Source organism: Stegodyphus dumicola, chromosome 4 (genome assembly GCF_044657685.1).
Source record: "Stegodyphus dumicola isolate Sdum_Otavi_A_Nest chromosome 4, ASM4465768v1".
Taxonomy (NCBI): Eukaryota; Metazoa; Arthropoda; class Arachnida; order Araneae; family Eresidae; genus Stegodyphus; species Stegodyphus dumicola.
Window position 1 is genome coordinate 161,241,892 of NC_140771.1, and position 14,636 is coordinate 161,256,527.

Genomic DNA, 14,636 nt, shown 5'->3' on the forward strand with positions numbered 1-14,636 from the left:
ACGTAAGTACAATGTAAGCTTTCAATAAAGAACTTTCTAAAATTCTAATGCTAAGGTAGAAGAAAACGAAAATTACTGAAAGGTCTTGAAAATTCATTTTCTTGATGGATGAAAGTCCACAGCATACAAGTATCTTTTCATCCTAGACATTACAGTAAAAATTAAAATGACTTTTCATACAATAAAAACAACACCCTAATAAGAAAACAAGAAACATTTAATGATATTATAAAAAGTTATGGAATCTATAAGAAATTATTACATTTTCTAAAAAAATATATCTAAGAAAAAAATTAGATGGTTTATGACATCAGTTTTATATATATAGATATACAATAAAAGCAATTTGCCAACATTTAAAGGAAGAATTAATAATTAAATAAAAATAGTATTTACCGAAATGAATTAACAGAATACAATCAGATGCTATGGCATCTATGAAACTACCCTTACGTGAGGTGATTCACTACCAGTGTGACAAACTTGCAGGAGGTGTAAGGGCACAAAGATGATTCAAAATCACATAGCATAGCAGAGCCTAAAATGCCTTCTATACGAGCTACAGTTAAAAGAAACAAAGAAAAAGAACAGCAACACTTTAGAGTAAAAGAAATCATTTTAATTACATGTTTTACATTGGTGGTGTGCACAAGTTTTACAGAAGGAGTTCGAAATTCCAACTAGCAGCAGTTACACAGGCTTCACAGCGATGCCACATGGAATTCCTAACTTTCTGGAAGATCCCTGGTGTGCTTCGGATGTCCCTCGCAGCTACAGAGATGCAAATGACGAAGTTTTCAATTGAATCAATGGAAGTCTTGTACACTAATGCCTTCATGTGACAGCAGATAAAAAAGGCCAGGAATTATAAATCCAGTGATATATTAGGCAAATGACTGGATCATCAAGAACTATCCAATGCTGTCCAAATATAAATATAGGCATTGGTAAATATAACATCACTGGTGAAATGCGGGAGAGCCTCGTCATGCTGGAACCACACTGAGTGGTGTAATAACTGAGGAATATGCACTTCTTCAATAGATTTGGCAAGACTTGTTGTAGGAAGATCAATTATGCCCTGTCATCCAGATGAGAGGACAAAAGGTAAGGTCCAAGGAGGTGGTCTCCAACAATGCCTGCTCAAACACTGATAAAGAAATGCCAATCAGCCATGTATCATGGGGGGGGGTTCAAAAGTTCACAAATCGGTATTATGTTGACTGAAAGCTCCTTCTCTTGTGAAAATTGCCTTATCCATGAACAATATGGATGTTGTAAATGTGCTGCTTGTCGCACTCTGCTGAAGATATCAGTAGCAAAATTTCCTCTGGAGTGGATATGCAGTCTCTGATGTTGTATTTGGTTTGCAGACAATATTCTCTATACCAGGGTTTCTTAAACTGCAGGTCACCAAAAATTTTAGCAGTTTTAATATTTAACTTATTATAATAATTTTACAATTACCAAATATTTTTATGCAATGTAACTGAAAATAGATAAAGATAAGACAATACAGACAAAGAAAAAAACGAAAAACGTTTCGACACATTCTTTTTATAATATAAATGTTCACTTTACTTATTTTGCACGTGACGCTGTCATTTCGTCTGTTATTTACTTAAAATTTTCACATTGTTCTATGTCTGTAATTAGAAATGATCTAAAACTGCTATAGTATATTACAGTACAAGTGAAAAATTGACAGTTTCACACACATGTATGTCGGATTTGCGCAATACTTATGGGGTTCCACAATTTTTTAAAAAATATTATAGGGTCCTGGAGGTCGCGAAAAAATCTCAGTGATAAAAAGGAGTCATGAGACTGAAAGAAGTTTAAGAAACTCTGCTCTATGCAATGGGTTGGGACAAACCTGCCTATCACATTAGTATTCGTACTCAAACTGTCTTTGACCAGACATAGGACTTTTTCCTAATTTTCTAGCTTTCTCATCATTTGCTCTCAATTCATGGCAGCTCTTGTGAAAGAACTAGTTTCATGTAGCTTTCTGTGCACACATACTAAGATCATATGATGAGGAGCATGCTTGTGTGGGAAACATTTCTGGTACAAACACAGAGCAGCATGTCCTTTACTGTCAGCAAGTCCATATGCAAGGTCTGTGTCAGCCAGTTCAACATTTGAATAGTCACCCATCCTACTGCCTCGGGAACTAGTTTGCAAATGCAGACTTCCAAAAGGGTCACTGTTCAAACAACCTCCCATTCAACACCCTTTACCGCAAAGTTTATCACACTGGTAATGAATCAGCCTGTATATTATTTCAATTCTAATTGAAATTAAAATTTTGAACAGTCCAATAAAATCATACAGGAAATTTTGAATTTGATTTAAAAGAAGATCTTTCATAATTTTCAATGAAAATTTAATGATTTGTAAATGATATGGCTTTAATGAGGATTTTTATGGTGAGATTATTCCCATTAAAGTATTTAGAATCAATTAACATGAAAAAAAAATTAATGGCTTCTCCAAATAAAAACTGCCCAAACTAAAAAAATATGGAAGAATAATATGCAAGTCAGAAATTAATCTTTAAAATAGGTTTCATACATTCTTTTTAAGTTAAATATTGGCTTCCCTATTAATATCAATCTTAGGGTTTCTGAACAAACAAATCTTCTCAGCCTTAAACATCAGCTTCATATAATCATTATTTTGAAAATACAGAAGATGCCACTTAATGTGATTGCAGTTAATTTTATTATTCGGATATTGCTATCGATTTGCCAAAGTCCTACTTGTGTGTATATGAAAATATGGAAAATACATGGCAGTCAACAATTTGTTAATATGATCAAACTATTAGAGATTAAACTCAAGGAAAGTCACTAAACAAAAAATGAATTCACAAAAAAGATCACAATAGATTATAAAAATTGCCTAGTGACATAGATGAGTCATCAAGTAAGGAGTTAAGTAACCAAACAGCCTTGCTTGGGTTTCAGTCAACAATTTAAAATTAAGAAAAAAGGTAGCCTCAATATGATGTAAATTTGGAATAAATCTGTTGATTTTGAGGGCAATCAGGCACAAATCTTTCTTTTTCAATTAAAATTTTTTCTTAAAAAAAATTTCCTAAAAACATTTATGACAAAGATTGCTTATTTGCTTTAAAATTTTACATTGGAATGTTGTCTTCTGACGAGGGATGCCACCCAAATATTAAGATTAGGGCACAGCATGATAATATTAAGATTAAGATTAGGGCATTAATTTCCAGAAACGTTATGAACAGTTCATAAATGAACTTTTGCATTAAAGGCATTATGAACAGTTCATAAATGAACTTTTGCATTAAAGGCATTATGAACAGTTCATAAATTTCTGCATTTTCCTAATTAAAATGCTGTGAAAATACCTCTTTATATGTTTCTTGATATTTTTATTAAATTAATTAAACCTCAATGCTATTTTAAAAGATATTTTTTCTCATCATATAATGTAAAAAGAGTCATGGGCAAAGTTGATCACACTAAGTGGAACATACTGTACTCACCAATTCAACAGAAAATGAAAAACAGCTGATTTAGATTCCTTAAGTAGATATAACTGAATACACGATAGAAGCATTTATGAGAATACAGTAAAGAAGTCCTTCAAGTAAACAGGTATTAAATGTAACTTGTCTGATGTTGAAAGTTCAATGAAAAAATTGAAATCTAGATAAAACACATCAAGATAATAATTAGATTTAATTAAATCAGCATACGCTTTAGAGTTCAAATAAAGATGAATACAGATATTTCAATAGGATATTTTTACATCAGAAAGAATTTTTTGAAATGCATATCAATTTTAAAAAAGACGGAAAAAGTCTGCTGGAGAAAGAAATGAAGAAATTCCAGTTGTTCACTTAAATGAAGTTATAAATCATTATAATTATTAACACATTAAATTGAATTACAGTAAGCAAGTTTAAGCAAAATATGGGAAATAATGCTTATCAGATAATTGATTATGGAATGAGATTTAAACAGTTTCAGGAAAGGAATAGAATATCAAAATAGATAATAATAAAATCATTAAGACAGATTTCTGTGGATGGATATTTTATTATAAAGTAAATGCAATGGTGGTTCATAAACAAAATTGCAAATGTAAGATTTTGCAGCTGTCTTCCTTGATTTACATATGTTATATATTTGTGTGTTTTAAAACTATATTTCCTATTATTAAAAAAATGAAGTTCTAGCTTTTTCTAAACTCGTCTAACACCAATATGCACTGATTTGCTCATTTTTTTAAATTAAACTATGATATCATTAACTAAATTAGGAAAGCTTACAAAAGCCAGCCTCAAACAGGATACAATTTAACTGTTCTTTATGCCAATTGCATCAACAGAAGACATAACTCTGTTATGTTAGGAAAATTTAATTGTACTTATTTATTTATCACAAATATACTTGTTAGCAAAAATTCAAACTGAAAAAACATATCTTAAAAGAAATGCACCATAATAAACAAACCTTGGATATGGAAAGTAGATGAATATTTGAAACAAGCACTTGAGCTCCTACTCTAAGAGAGTTTAAAGAAGAGCGAAATGCATTTAAGGTAGCATAGAGTTTTATTTTATTGTCCAGTTCATAGATTCCAAAACCTGGCACTTTCACATCAGTAATAGTTCCCTAAAATAAAATTTAATATATACATATATATATATATATACACACACACATAAGGTTAAGAATAAATAAAAAATAGAAAAATAATTAATTCCTGTGCCTCAGCTGTAAAGGACTGAATTTTTAAGAAATTGTTACAAGAAAGATTTAAAACAATATTTTTATTAAAAAGATTATTCTATTCTAGGAAAAAATGCTTATGGCAGCAATTCTCAGATGGTGGTATGCATACCACTGCTAATGCACAAGAGAAAAATATGTGGTATGCAAAGAAACAAAGTATTTTTAACTATTAAATTCAAAAATTTAATACCACAACATCCTATTTCAGTTTTTTTCTCTAATACTCGTAAATTTAAGAAATCTGAGCTTTGTTCAAGGTCAATAGCCGTTCTTTAGCAAAATAATCTAATTTTACAAATAATCTTTTAACCATAGACATAAAAAAACTTGTCATAAACGACGTTTTTAAAAGGAGTAATAGAAATGGATGCTGTATTTAATAGGAAACAAGTTCCTATAAAAATAACAGTTATCTCATTAATTCCTTTAGAATTGATCGATTTATGAACATGTGTACCCTTTATGCTGCCACCATTTTTGGGCTCATATTGTTCTATTTTTAATTAGAATAACTTTTTTATGTCGATTTGCTGTCTCTAACAGCAGGAATTTTGTCTTGTTACTCCTTTGTATTCCTTAATTTTCTATGCAATTTTAGAATAATGTTGTTTGTTTTTGAAGAACTCGTAATATACTGTGCATTTAAAAATTCGTAAAAAATAATAAAACAAACCTAGATTTTCAAAATGGAAAAAATGGCTAGGATTGACTAAGTGGAAAAGTGATGATTCACAGGTGATGGATCCAGGACAATCTACTAGCACTAGGAATATTGAAAAACACAGAAAAATTGCTTAGAGAAACTTTTAATGAAAGTTATTTATCATTTGGGTTTACTTGGAACGGAAATGAAATGGACCTTCAAACTCAATGTGCTATTTGCAGTGAACTATTATCCAATCAAAGTACGAAACCACCCTTTCTAATTCTGAATCTAAGCACATGAATTTAAAGGCTAAATCTGAAGAAAATTTTAAGAGGAAATTATTAGAGTTTAAAAATAGTAAACAAGTAATGAAAATGTTTGTTTCTTCAAGTGAAAAAGCTTTGGAAGCTAGTTACCTAGTAAACAAAATAATTTCCAAAACTGAGCAGGCTCACATTATTGGAGAAAACCTTGTATTACCAGCAGCTAAAGATATCGTTTTAACATTATTCAATGAAAAAGCAGCTAATGAACTTAATAACATTCCATTCTCAAATGATACTTTAGGTCGCCGAATTAAAAAAATGGAAAATTCCATAAAAGAGACATAAAAAAAAAAAAAAAAAAAAAAACACAGTGAGTATTTCGCATTGCAATTGGATGAAAGTACTGATATAATGAACTTTATTCAGTTATTAGTTTACATACGTTTCAAAGAAAATAAACGAATTGCCAAAAAGTATTTATTTTGCAACTCTCTTCATGATAGAGCAACTGCAAATGAAATTTTCAAAGTAATTGAGAATTTTATGTCTGAGAATTATAATTCCTTGGAATAAGTGCATTGCCATATGTAGTGACAGAGCTCAGGATTTAAAAGGAAAACATTCCGGTGTTATTTCTCAAATCAAGAAAGTTGCACCTGAAACTAAATTTACTCTGTTGTATTCATTGCGAAGCTTTAGTAGCCAAAACAATCCCTGAAAACCTGAAAATCATTTTGAATTGAGCTGTAAAAATTGTTTATTTTCTTAAAAATTAAATTTTAAATTCAAGAATATTTATGATTTTATGAAAAGAGATGGGCAGTGAACATGAAACAAAGAACAATCATTTTGATATTATGAATCAAAATTAAAGCTGATCTCTTATTATTTTTGAAATTTTTTATTACTTATTAAAAGTGGATATACCAATCTTATTAAAATATATAATATATTATAGATTATTCATATTTTTATCTTTCAGACCAGCTTTTCAAGGGGTTATAATTTGAAGCATAAAAATCTGAATAATCCAAGAGAACTGCATCATATTTATTTCTGCATGACCTTTTGAGCATTTAAAGATAAAAATAAAATACGTAATTAATACAAATAAAATACATGTGTTTTTACTAGATTTTTTATTCAATTACATTTTGTATTTTTATGGAAATTGAATTTTTTAAATTACATTTAAAGATTTATTTGTGTGAGGCTATCGTTTTGGGGTAATTGCATGAGTTATTTGAGTATGGGGTGTAAGTAATGTATGTATTTTTTATTTTAATTTAATTTTTTTTAATCCATCCAGAAATATATTAAAAAATACTACATTATGTATAATTTAGGTCTGCTCCTTGAAGAAGAGCTGCAGTTTTAACAAAATCATATTATTTCTTTCATTTAATATTAATTAAATGGATTTTCATTATGTTCTTTGCCTTTTGAAGGCCTGCTACGCATGAAGGATATGAAAAATTCTTAAAAATTTGAATATTCTGTCTCATTTTTGGAGACGACATTTGGCACAAAATGAGTAGACTTTAGTTTCCAGATTTCTTCTATCTTCTTTCTGTTTTATACACACATATATACATAGGGAGTCTCGAAATTAATAAAGGATTTTTTTTTCCTGTAGGGTTGGCAAAGCTCTCTGAAGCATATTTTGTACTAATCACACTCAGGTTAGTGGTGAATTAATTGTGACAGAGAAATATATGAGGCAAGAGCACACAATTATTGCGAAAACACATTACAAATTACTGAAACTGTCAATGGTGTATTCTATTTCAAGATAACAACAGCATTTTTGTGGCCTCAGTTGCAAACCACCTGCTTTGGCGCTGATAAGACATTCTTCCAGAAAGATAGTGTCACATACTATGTGATTCACAAAACCATTATGTTGTTAGAGCAGAAATTTCACAAGTAGCTTATTTTGGACAACAATGATCACAACTGGCCATCAAGTTCATGCAATTTTATATCATGTGACTTTAATAAGCAGGGATTTGTAAAGCCTAGTACTTACTAAGCTATTAAACTCAAAGAAATCCTTACTTAAACTTTCTGAAAAACTTAAAGAAGAAATCCAATGTGCTAAGGTTGCGAGAAAGTCATATGATATGTGGAAGACATTTTCCAGATATAATTTTTCATACTTAACTGGAGTCGTTACTCTTTTAAAGCATGCCACATTTTTGCCAATTTATGTATAAATAAAGGTTTATCTTGTAAATTTAAATCTTGCATTACCTTTGGGGCACCCTATACATGCACAAAAGTCAATGACTGCCAAAATTTACAATAAATGAAACTTAAAGTTCCTACATTTAATAAAATAGCAATATTTTAAATGCAACACATTAATATAATAACTTAAAAATATTTTAATGTATTATTTTAGTAAGGATTAGAAACTAAGAAAAACTCATCTTTTCTTACATTTAACAAAAGAGAGAGACAGAAAGAGATAAGAAACAATTCTAAAAACAAGAAATTTTAAAATAATTATTAAAAGTAATGTTACTGACATGCAATTTGCTCTGCACAATTATTTCTAAAATGTGCAAAACATGCTTATTTTAAGAAATTTGGGTTTTTTATAAAGATATGAAAATGCTGTATTAACATCTTCCATGAATTGAAATCTGAAAAAAATAAAACTCAATCTACAAAAGGACTCACTGAACTTTTAAAACCTAATTAATATACCTCATGTTATTTGCAAAATAAAAAGTGTTATTCTTCCCCATATAACATTTTTAACACTAAGGGAAATGATTCAAAGGAAACCAATGATAGACTTACATAAATTTCTTAAGGTTTCAAACAGCTGGAGAAGACAGTTCAGTTTGAATTGCTACAAGATTTTCAATAAAATAATATCTACACCAATTACCACTGCATTTTTTTCATCAGTTTTATTTAACATGTTATTTTTATCCACTACGGAAATTCTTATAATGTTTTTTACTCTGAAAGGACTTCCATATAAAAATACTGTATAGAGTTAAGAATGCATCAGACTGAACATTAAATTTGCAATTATAATAATTCAACAATCTTTAGCAATGCTATTTTGAGAAAGTACTTTTTTCTACAGGTCTACTTTCTTTACACAAAATATTAGCTAATGTTTTAATGCATTTCTTTCTTTCTGCAACTGATTAGCATAATTTTTAACCATCATTATTTTTTTTTTATCTTGAACTGCTTTTTAAATCAAATGATTAATAAAATCAGTTCAAGATAAGAAAGATCATACCCAGCTAGCAGCACAATTAGTTTTTTTTACAAACTGAATTATTCATCTCTGCAGTTAGATCACCAATCACATAAAAACATATTAACTCACCTGCCAATATGAGCAAATGCCTACTCGAAAAATTTTCTAAAAGATTAAGTAAAGAAAATTCAAAAGAAAACAGGCTCATTTATAGCATCATATAGAAGGATGTTCTCATTCAATTGCTGAAAAGAGAACCTGTTGAAAATTATGCTCGGCCAGTAAGCAAAAAAAAAAAAAAAAAAAAAAATTGCATCTCTCAACCAGATACTTATAATGCATTTTATATATTTAAGTAACTCAATCCATTTCCAGTCTTACAGCATAGTACAGATAGTTAGAAATGTTCATGCGGTTTTTTTTTTTATTAATTAGTTTACAGCATGATAAAATTTTGAATGATAAAAAATTTAATTAAAATGTTGCATACATTGCTTAATTAAAAGTTAATCTGAAAAATAGTTGATGTGGACACCACATAACTTCCTCATATGGTCTATTAAATTATACATATTTTGGTGCATTTCATTTAAATTTATTTCTTTGAATTTCATTATAGATATGTTTCTCATTCAATTAATTCAGTTCTCACTTTGCAGCAAGGCAAAAATACATAAAACTCAAAACACCTTCATTAAAAATTACAAAATACAGAAAAATATAAAATATCAAACACAGTTAAAACAATTAGAAAACAATTTTTACAATTAAAATTAAAGTTTCTATGCAAAAACAAGCAATTTGGCCAGTAGACAAGAAGGCAAATGTTTTGGTGCACAAACCCGAAAAGCTTACTTTTGGTCCCACTCGGTTAAAAAGACACTGAACGTGCAGAAACTGACTTAATTTACTATTCTACTAAGAGGTTTCAAATGTAAACAAATGCCAGTTCTATTAGGCTTAGTAGCACTTAGCATCTTTTAAATTCTTGATAATTCTACAACAATTGCAAGGCATAAAAACCTTAACCCGACCATAAGAACAACATAATTCAATCCTTTTTAAAGCAAAAAATTCATAATTTATAAGCACATAAGAATAAAAAAGCAGAGCTCACCAAGGCGGCTAACACAGTGGGTAAATATACATATATATATGCAATAATAAAATTCCATAGTCAAGAATATACTTAAAATTCTATCAGTATGTTCTTTTCATTTTTAATGGCGACGTGGAATTAAATCCACAGCTCCGTAGTCAAGTTGTTTTTCCCACCTTTTCTACACATACAGTTATAGAATGTTCTGGAAATATTTAAAGCGAACTGGATTGGCTGACGTCATTTCTTTGAAGCTCCGCCTTGATGAGGCCAGAGGCTATAAAAGGACTCGCAAAGGAATATCGGGGGCTTTTTCTTAAATGTCACAATGCAGTAAACTTCATACAAAAAGTTATTAGTAATTCTTTTTATTTACTCCGGATATCTGATTTTGTAACTGCTATTTCTCCTGAATAATAATAAATGGATCCTGTTTTTTTACTTCCTTGTACGAAGTAAAATCGCGAAAAGTTTCAGGCAGCATATTTCAACGAAAATATCCATTTTGACCGCTATCGAATGCAATTTAACGATGTTTTTGCGTGATATCTGTACGTAAGGACAAAATAAAATACTCTTTTCCTTCAAAAAAATTAAAAACTCCTTTAAAATTAATTCTGAAGAGAATTTTTCGTGGCGTCTGTACGTACGTATCTCGCATAACTCAAAAACGAGTAGCCTCAGAACGTTGAAATTTTGTGTATAGGACTGCTATAACATGTAGATGTGCACCTCGTATTTTGGTTGCAATCGGCCACACCAAACGTATATAAATATATTTATATATATATCCACTCTGTTACCCGGCTCAGTGATCTCAGTTTCTTTACTCTTATATGTTCGTAAATTGTACATATTTTGCTTTAAAAATGATTGAATTATGTTGTTTTTATCTTCCGGTTAAGGAATTAATGCCTTTACTAAATCTGTGTGCAATATTTTTAGAATTATCAGCAATTTTAAAGTTGTTTAATTGCCACTAAGCCTTTTTTAATGGCGGCCATTGATGTTTACATTTGAAACAGGAGACTAGTGGATTTATTGCCAATCTAGAGAAATTTAGCTTCCCAACAACAAAGATAACGCCTTCATTTATTATTGCGAATTAAATCATGCTTAATTCTTTCTGGAATTTTTTCGAGGAAATAAGCGTTTGAGATTTACTTCGTAATTTTTAATATAGATAATTTGAGTTTTTATGTATTTTTGCCTTCTCGCGAAGTGAGAACTGAATTAATTAAATGAGAAATACTCAATCGTCTGTGAAAAACTGTTTCTTTTTTGTTTTGTTTGCTTAATATCTTTTATACATAGTTCTAGCTTTATTATAGTATTTGAATAGAACATGTGGCAATGATTAGATAATTCTTTAAATGATATACATTTTGTGCATTATGAGTTATAATATGAATGAAATATAATACTGTTAAGTAAACCTAACGCCAGAGTGTCGCTATGGTAAATAAAGTGAATTTTAAAGAATGCATTTATTCTATTGTGGTTTATGCGCTGTCGGCGAAGTAGGTTTAATTCAATCTAATAAGTTTAAATAAAAGGCAAGAAAAAATGCATATAATTTAATATTCCACACAAGGATGTCATGTGGTGTACACATCAGATTTTTTTTAACTTATCGTCTGATAATTTAAGCTACGACTAAAGCTGGTACATCACAAGGAGTCGGCAGGATAGGTGTACCCTAAGATCCAATTGAAGAGAAAGAACTTTTTAAGTGCAAGTTGTGTCTGTTTTTTTTTTTTTTTTTTTACAACTGAAGAATTGTGAATTGTGATACAGCTTTATCTTCGCATTTTGAGCGCGTCTCATAGTTAGAACCGCATGATTTGGATATCGTCTGCTGGAAAGTCCTTATGCATCCCCAGTAACTTTAGTATTAAAATGCGATGAGGGGAAAAAAAAAAAAAAAAAGAATGTGTATTGATTATCTCAAGTTGAATGCTTTAGCAAAGCCTGATGCTCATCCCCTGCCCCGGATAAACTTTTTATTAGACAAATTAAGTAATGCAAATGTATTTTCTGCAATAGATCTAAGATCAGGGTTTTGGCACATTCCTATTCACCCTGATGACACCAAAAAATTGGCTTTCATTACAAATTTTGAACTGTATGAATGACTAAGACTCCCTTTTGGCTTCAAAAATGCACTGGCTATCTTTAACAGAGTTATTAAACGCATCCTCACTAAAAATAAAATCCAATTTGCTTGTAGTTATTTTGATGACATAATTGTTTTTTCTTCTTCCAAAGAACAACATCTAAAGCATTTGAGTGAATTATTTGAAATATTTATTCAAGAAGGTATTAAATTGAACCAGAGTAAATGTGTCTTTGACAAAGATAAAATCAATTTTCTAGGTTATGAAATTAGAAAAGGTAAAGTTACCCCAGATAACCAAAATATTGAAAGTATTAAAAATTTGAAATATCCAAGTAATGTACAAAGAGTGTAATGTACAAAGAGTTTTATCTGATTGTGTAAATGTTTATCATAGATTCATACCTAATTATGCTAAATTAAGATCTCCTCTAAATAAATTATTGAAAAAAGATGCACCATGGCATTGGGATGATCAATGTCAAACTGCTTTTGACGAACTGAAAAATATTCTTATTTCAAAACCAGTCTTACAATTGTATGATCCGAATAAACCTTGTCATGTTTTTGTTGATGCATCACGGACTGCTGTGGGAGCTGTTTTGAAGCAGCCAGATGAAAGTAATGTATTACACCCAGTTTCCTACCATTCTAGAGCTTTAAAAGATTACGAAAAAAATTATGCAATTACAGAACTTGAATGTTTTAGATAAATTTTATTACTATCTTCACGGTCAAAAATTTACGATCCATACCGATCATGCAGCCCTTGTTTGGCTTAAAAATGTTAAGAATTTAAGAGGCAGATTATTCCGTTGGTCACTCCGACTCAGTATGTTTTATTATGAAGTTAAATATCAAAAAGGCTTTACAAACGTTGAAGCTGATATGTTTTCTAGACAACCTGTTTCTCACCAGCTCCAACATTCTGTGTATTTACTTAATTGTGATGAAATTATACAACAGCAAAAAAGTGACAATGTGTGTGATAAAAAATATGTAAATTAAATGATTTGATGATAATTAAGAAGAAAAAAGGTTATAAAATTGTGGTACCAAAATCCTTAAGATTAAAATTATTAACTGAAACTCATGAAAAATTCAGACACCTAGGTATTCATGCTATGTTAAATTTAATCACCCCACAATATTATTGGCCCTACATTAGTAAAGATATTGGAAATTTCGTGAAACATTGCCATGTTTGTCAAATTAATAAAAATAAAAAAAATAAAAAATTTGGACTTATGCAAGAAGTACCCCCAACCGATAAACCTTTTGAATGTCTTTCTATTGATACAGTCGGCTGTTTTAATTATTATTATTCTACAAAAAAATATTTACATCTTGTGATCGATCATGCCACATGATATGTCTGGGCTTTTCCATCTAAAAGTGCAACTACAGAAACTTATGCTAATATTTTGAAACAAATTTTCCAATTTCAAGTCCCCGAAAAAATCCTTAGTGACCGCAATGCCGCATTCACCTGCAATAGATTAAAAAATTTCTTAGAAATTATAATGTAAAACAACTTCTAACTACTGCCCATCACCCCCAGACAAATGGTAAAGTAGAGTGTGTGAACCAAACCCTAGTAACCCGTTTAAGATGTAAAGTAAATTCTACATCATCGAAAATTTCATGGACGAAAATTTTGGATCAAGTTATTAGTGAATATAATAATTCCCCTCATTCGGTAACTAAATTCACCCCTGCATATCTTTTACTCGGAAAACTTCCTTTCGATTCTCCCCTAGATCAAAATACTTACCCTCCGGTTGACATAGCGAGAAAATTAGCTAAAGAGAGAACTATTGAATATCATAAAAAGAATAAAAGTCGTTATGACACAAAATTTGCAGATGTAGATTTTCAACCTGGTGACCTAATTTTATTTGATGAATTTGAATTTCCGAATACATGTAAATTGACACCTCCCTATTCTGGAACATACCAAATTGTCAAAAAATTATCTGAGCTTAATTATGAAATTGATAAAAAGAATTACCACACAAAGAAACCTACTGATATTGTCCATGTTTCCACACTACGACACTACCAAATTTTAAACTACATCACCAACAGGTAGACACACCTTCCTTTTGGTAAACGCTCAACTGGGTTGCTACTAAAGGTAATTAGAGCACCTCTAATTATTTAATGTCTAATTTTCTGTGTTGTAAATTTTTGGTGTGTTGTTTTGAACCTTTGTATTTATGTGTCAATTTTTGGCAACGACATTAATGGTAATTATAAAATACTATTGAAGTTGAAAGTTGTGTTGAACGACAATGCAGTATATGACATAACTGTCATTGTCGATAGTAAAAGGTAAAATACTAGTAAAATTATTGTGTAAAATGATTATCATCAAAATAAGTGTTTTATATGAATAAGTAGTCAAAATGAAATACTGTAAACAAACTAAAAGTCAAAAGGAAATGTTAAGAAATTAGTCAAGTATTGCAATTGTCAATGATATGAAGAAAAAAAATAGAGGAA

General features: G+C 29.9%; 1 protein-coding gene across 6 annotated transcripts in view; it reads right to left on the reverse strand.

Moving 5' to 3' along the window:
- The window catches only part of LOC118191291 (uncharacterized), a 234,831-nt gene that overhangs the window by 62,836 nt on the left and 157,359 nt on the right, over positions 1–14,636 (reverse strand). For 5 of the 6 annotated variants that reach the window (XM_085815704.1, XM_035362093.2, XM_035362092.2 and 2 more), the window contains 2 exons: positions 4,497–4,658; positions 77–142 (listed from right to left, as the gene is read on the reverse strand). In XM_085815704.1, coding sequence (XP_085671830.1) covers positions 77–142; positions 4,497–4,658 — 228 coding nt within the window. Of the gene's footprint in view, positions 1–76; positions 143–4,496; positions 4,659–13,475; positions 13,580–14,636 lie in introns of those variants that run through there. The other variant, XM_085815705.1, reaches the window with a different exon arrangement.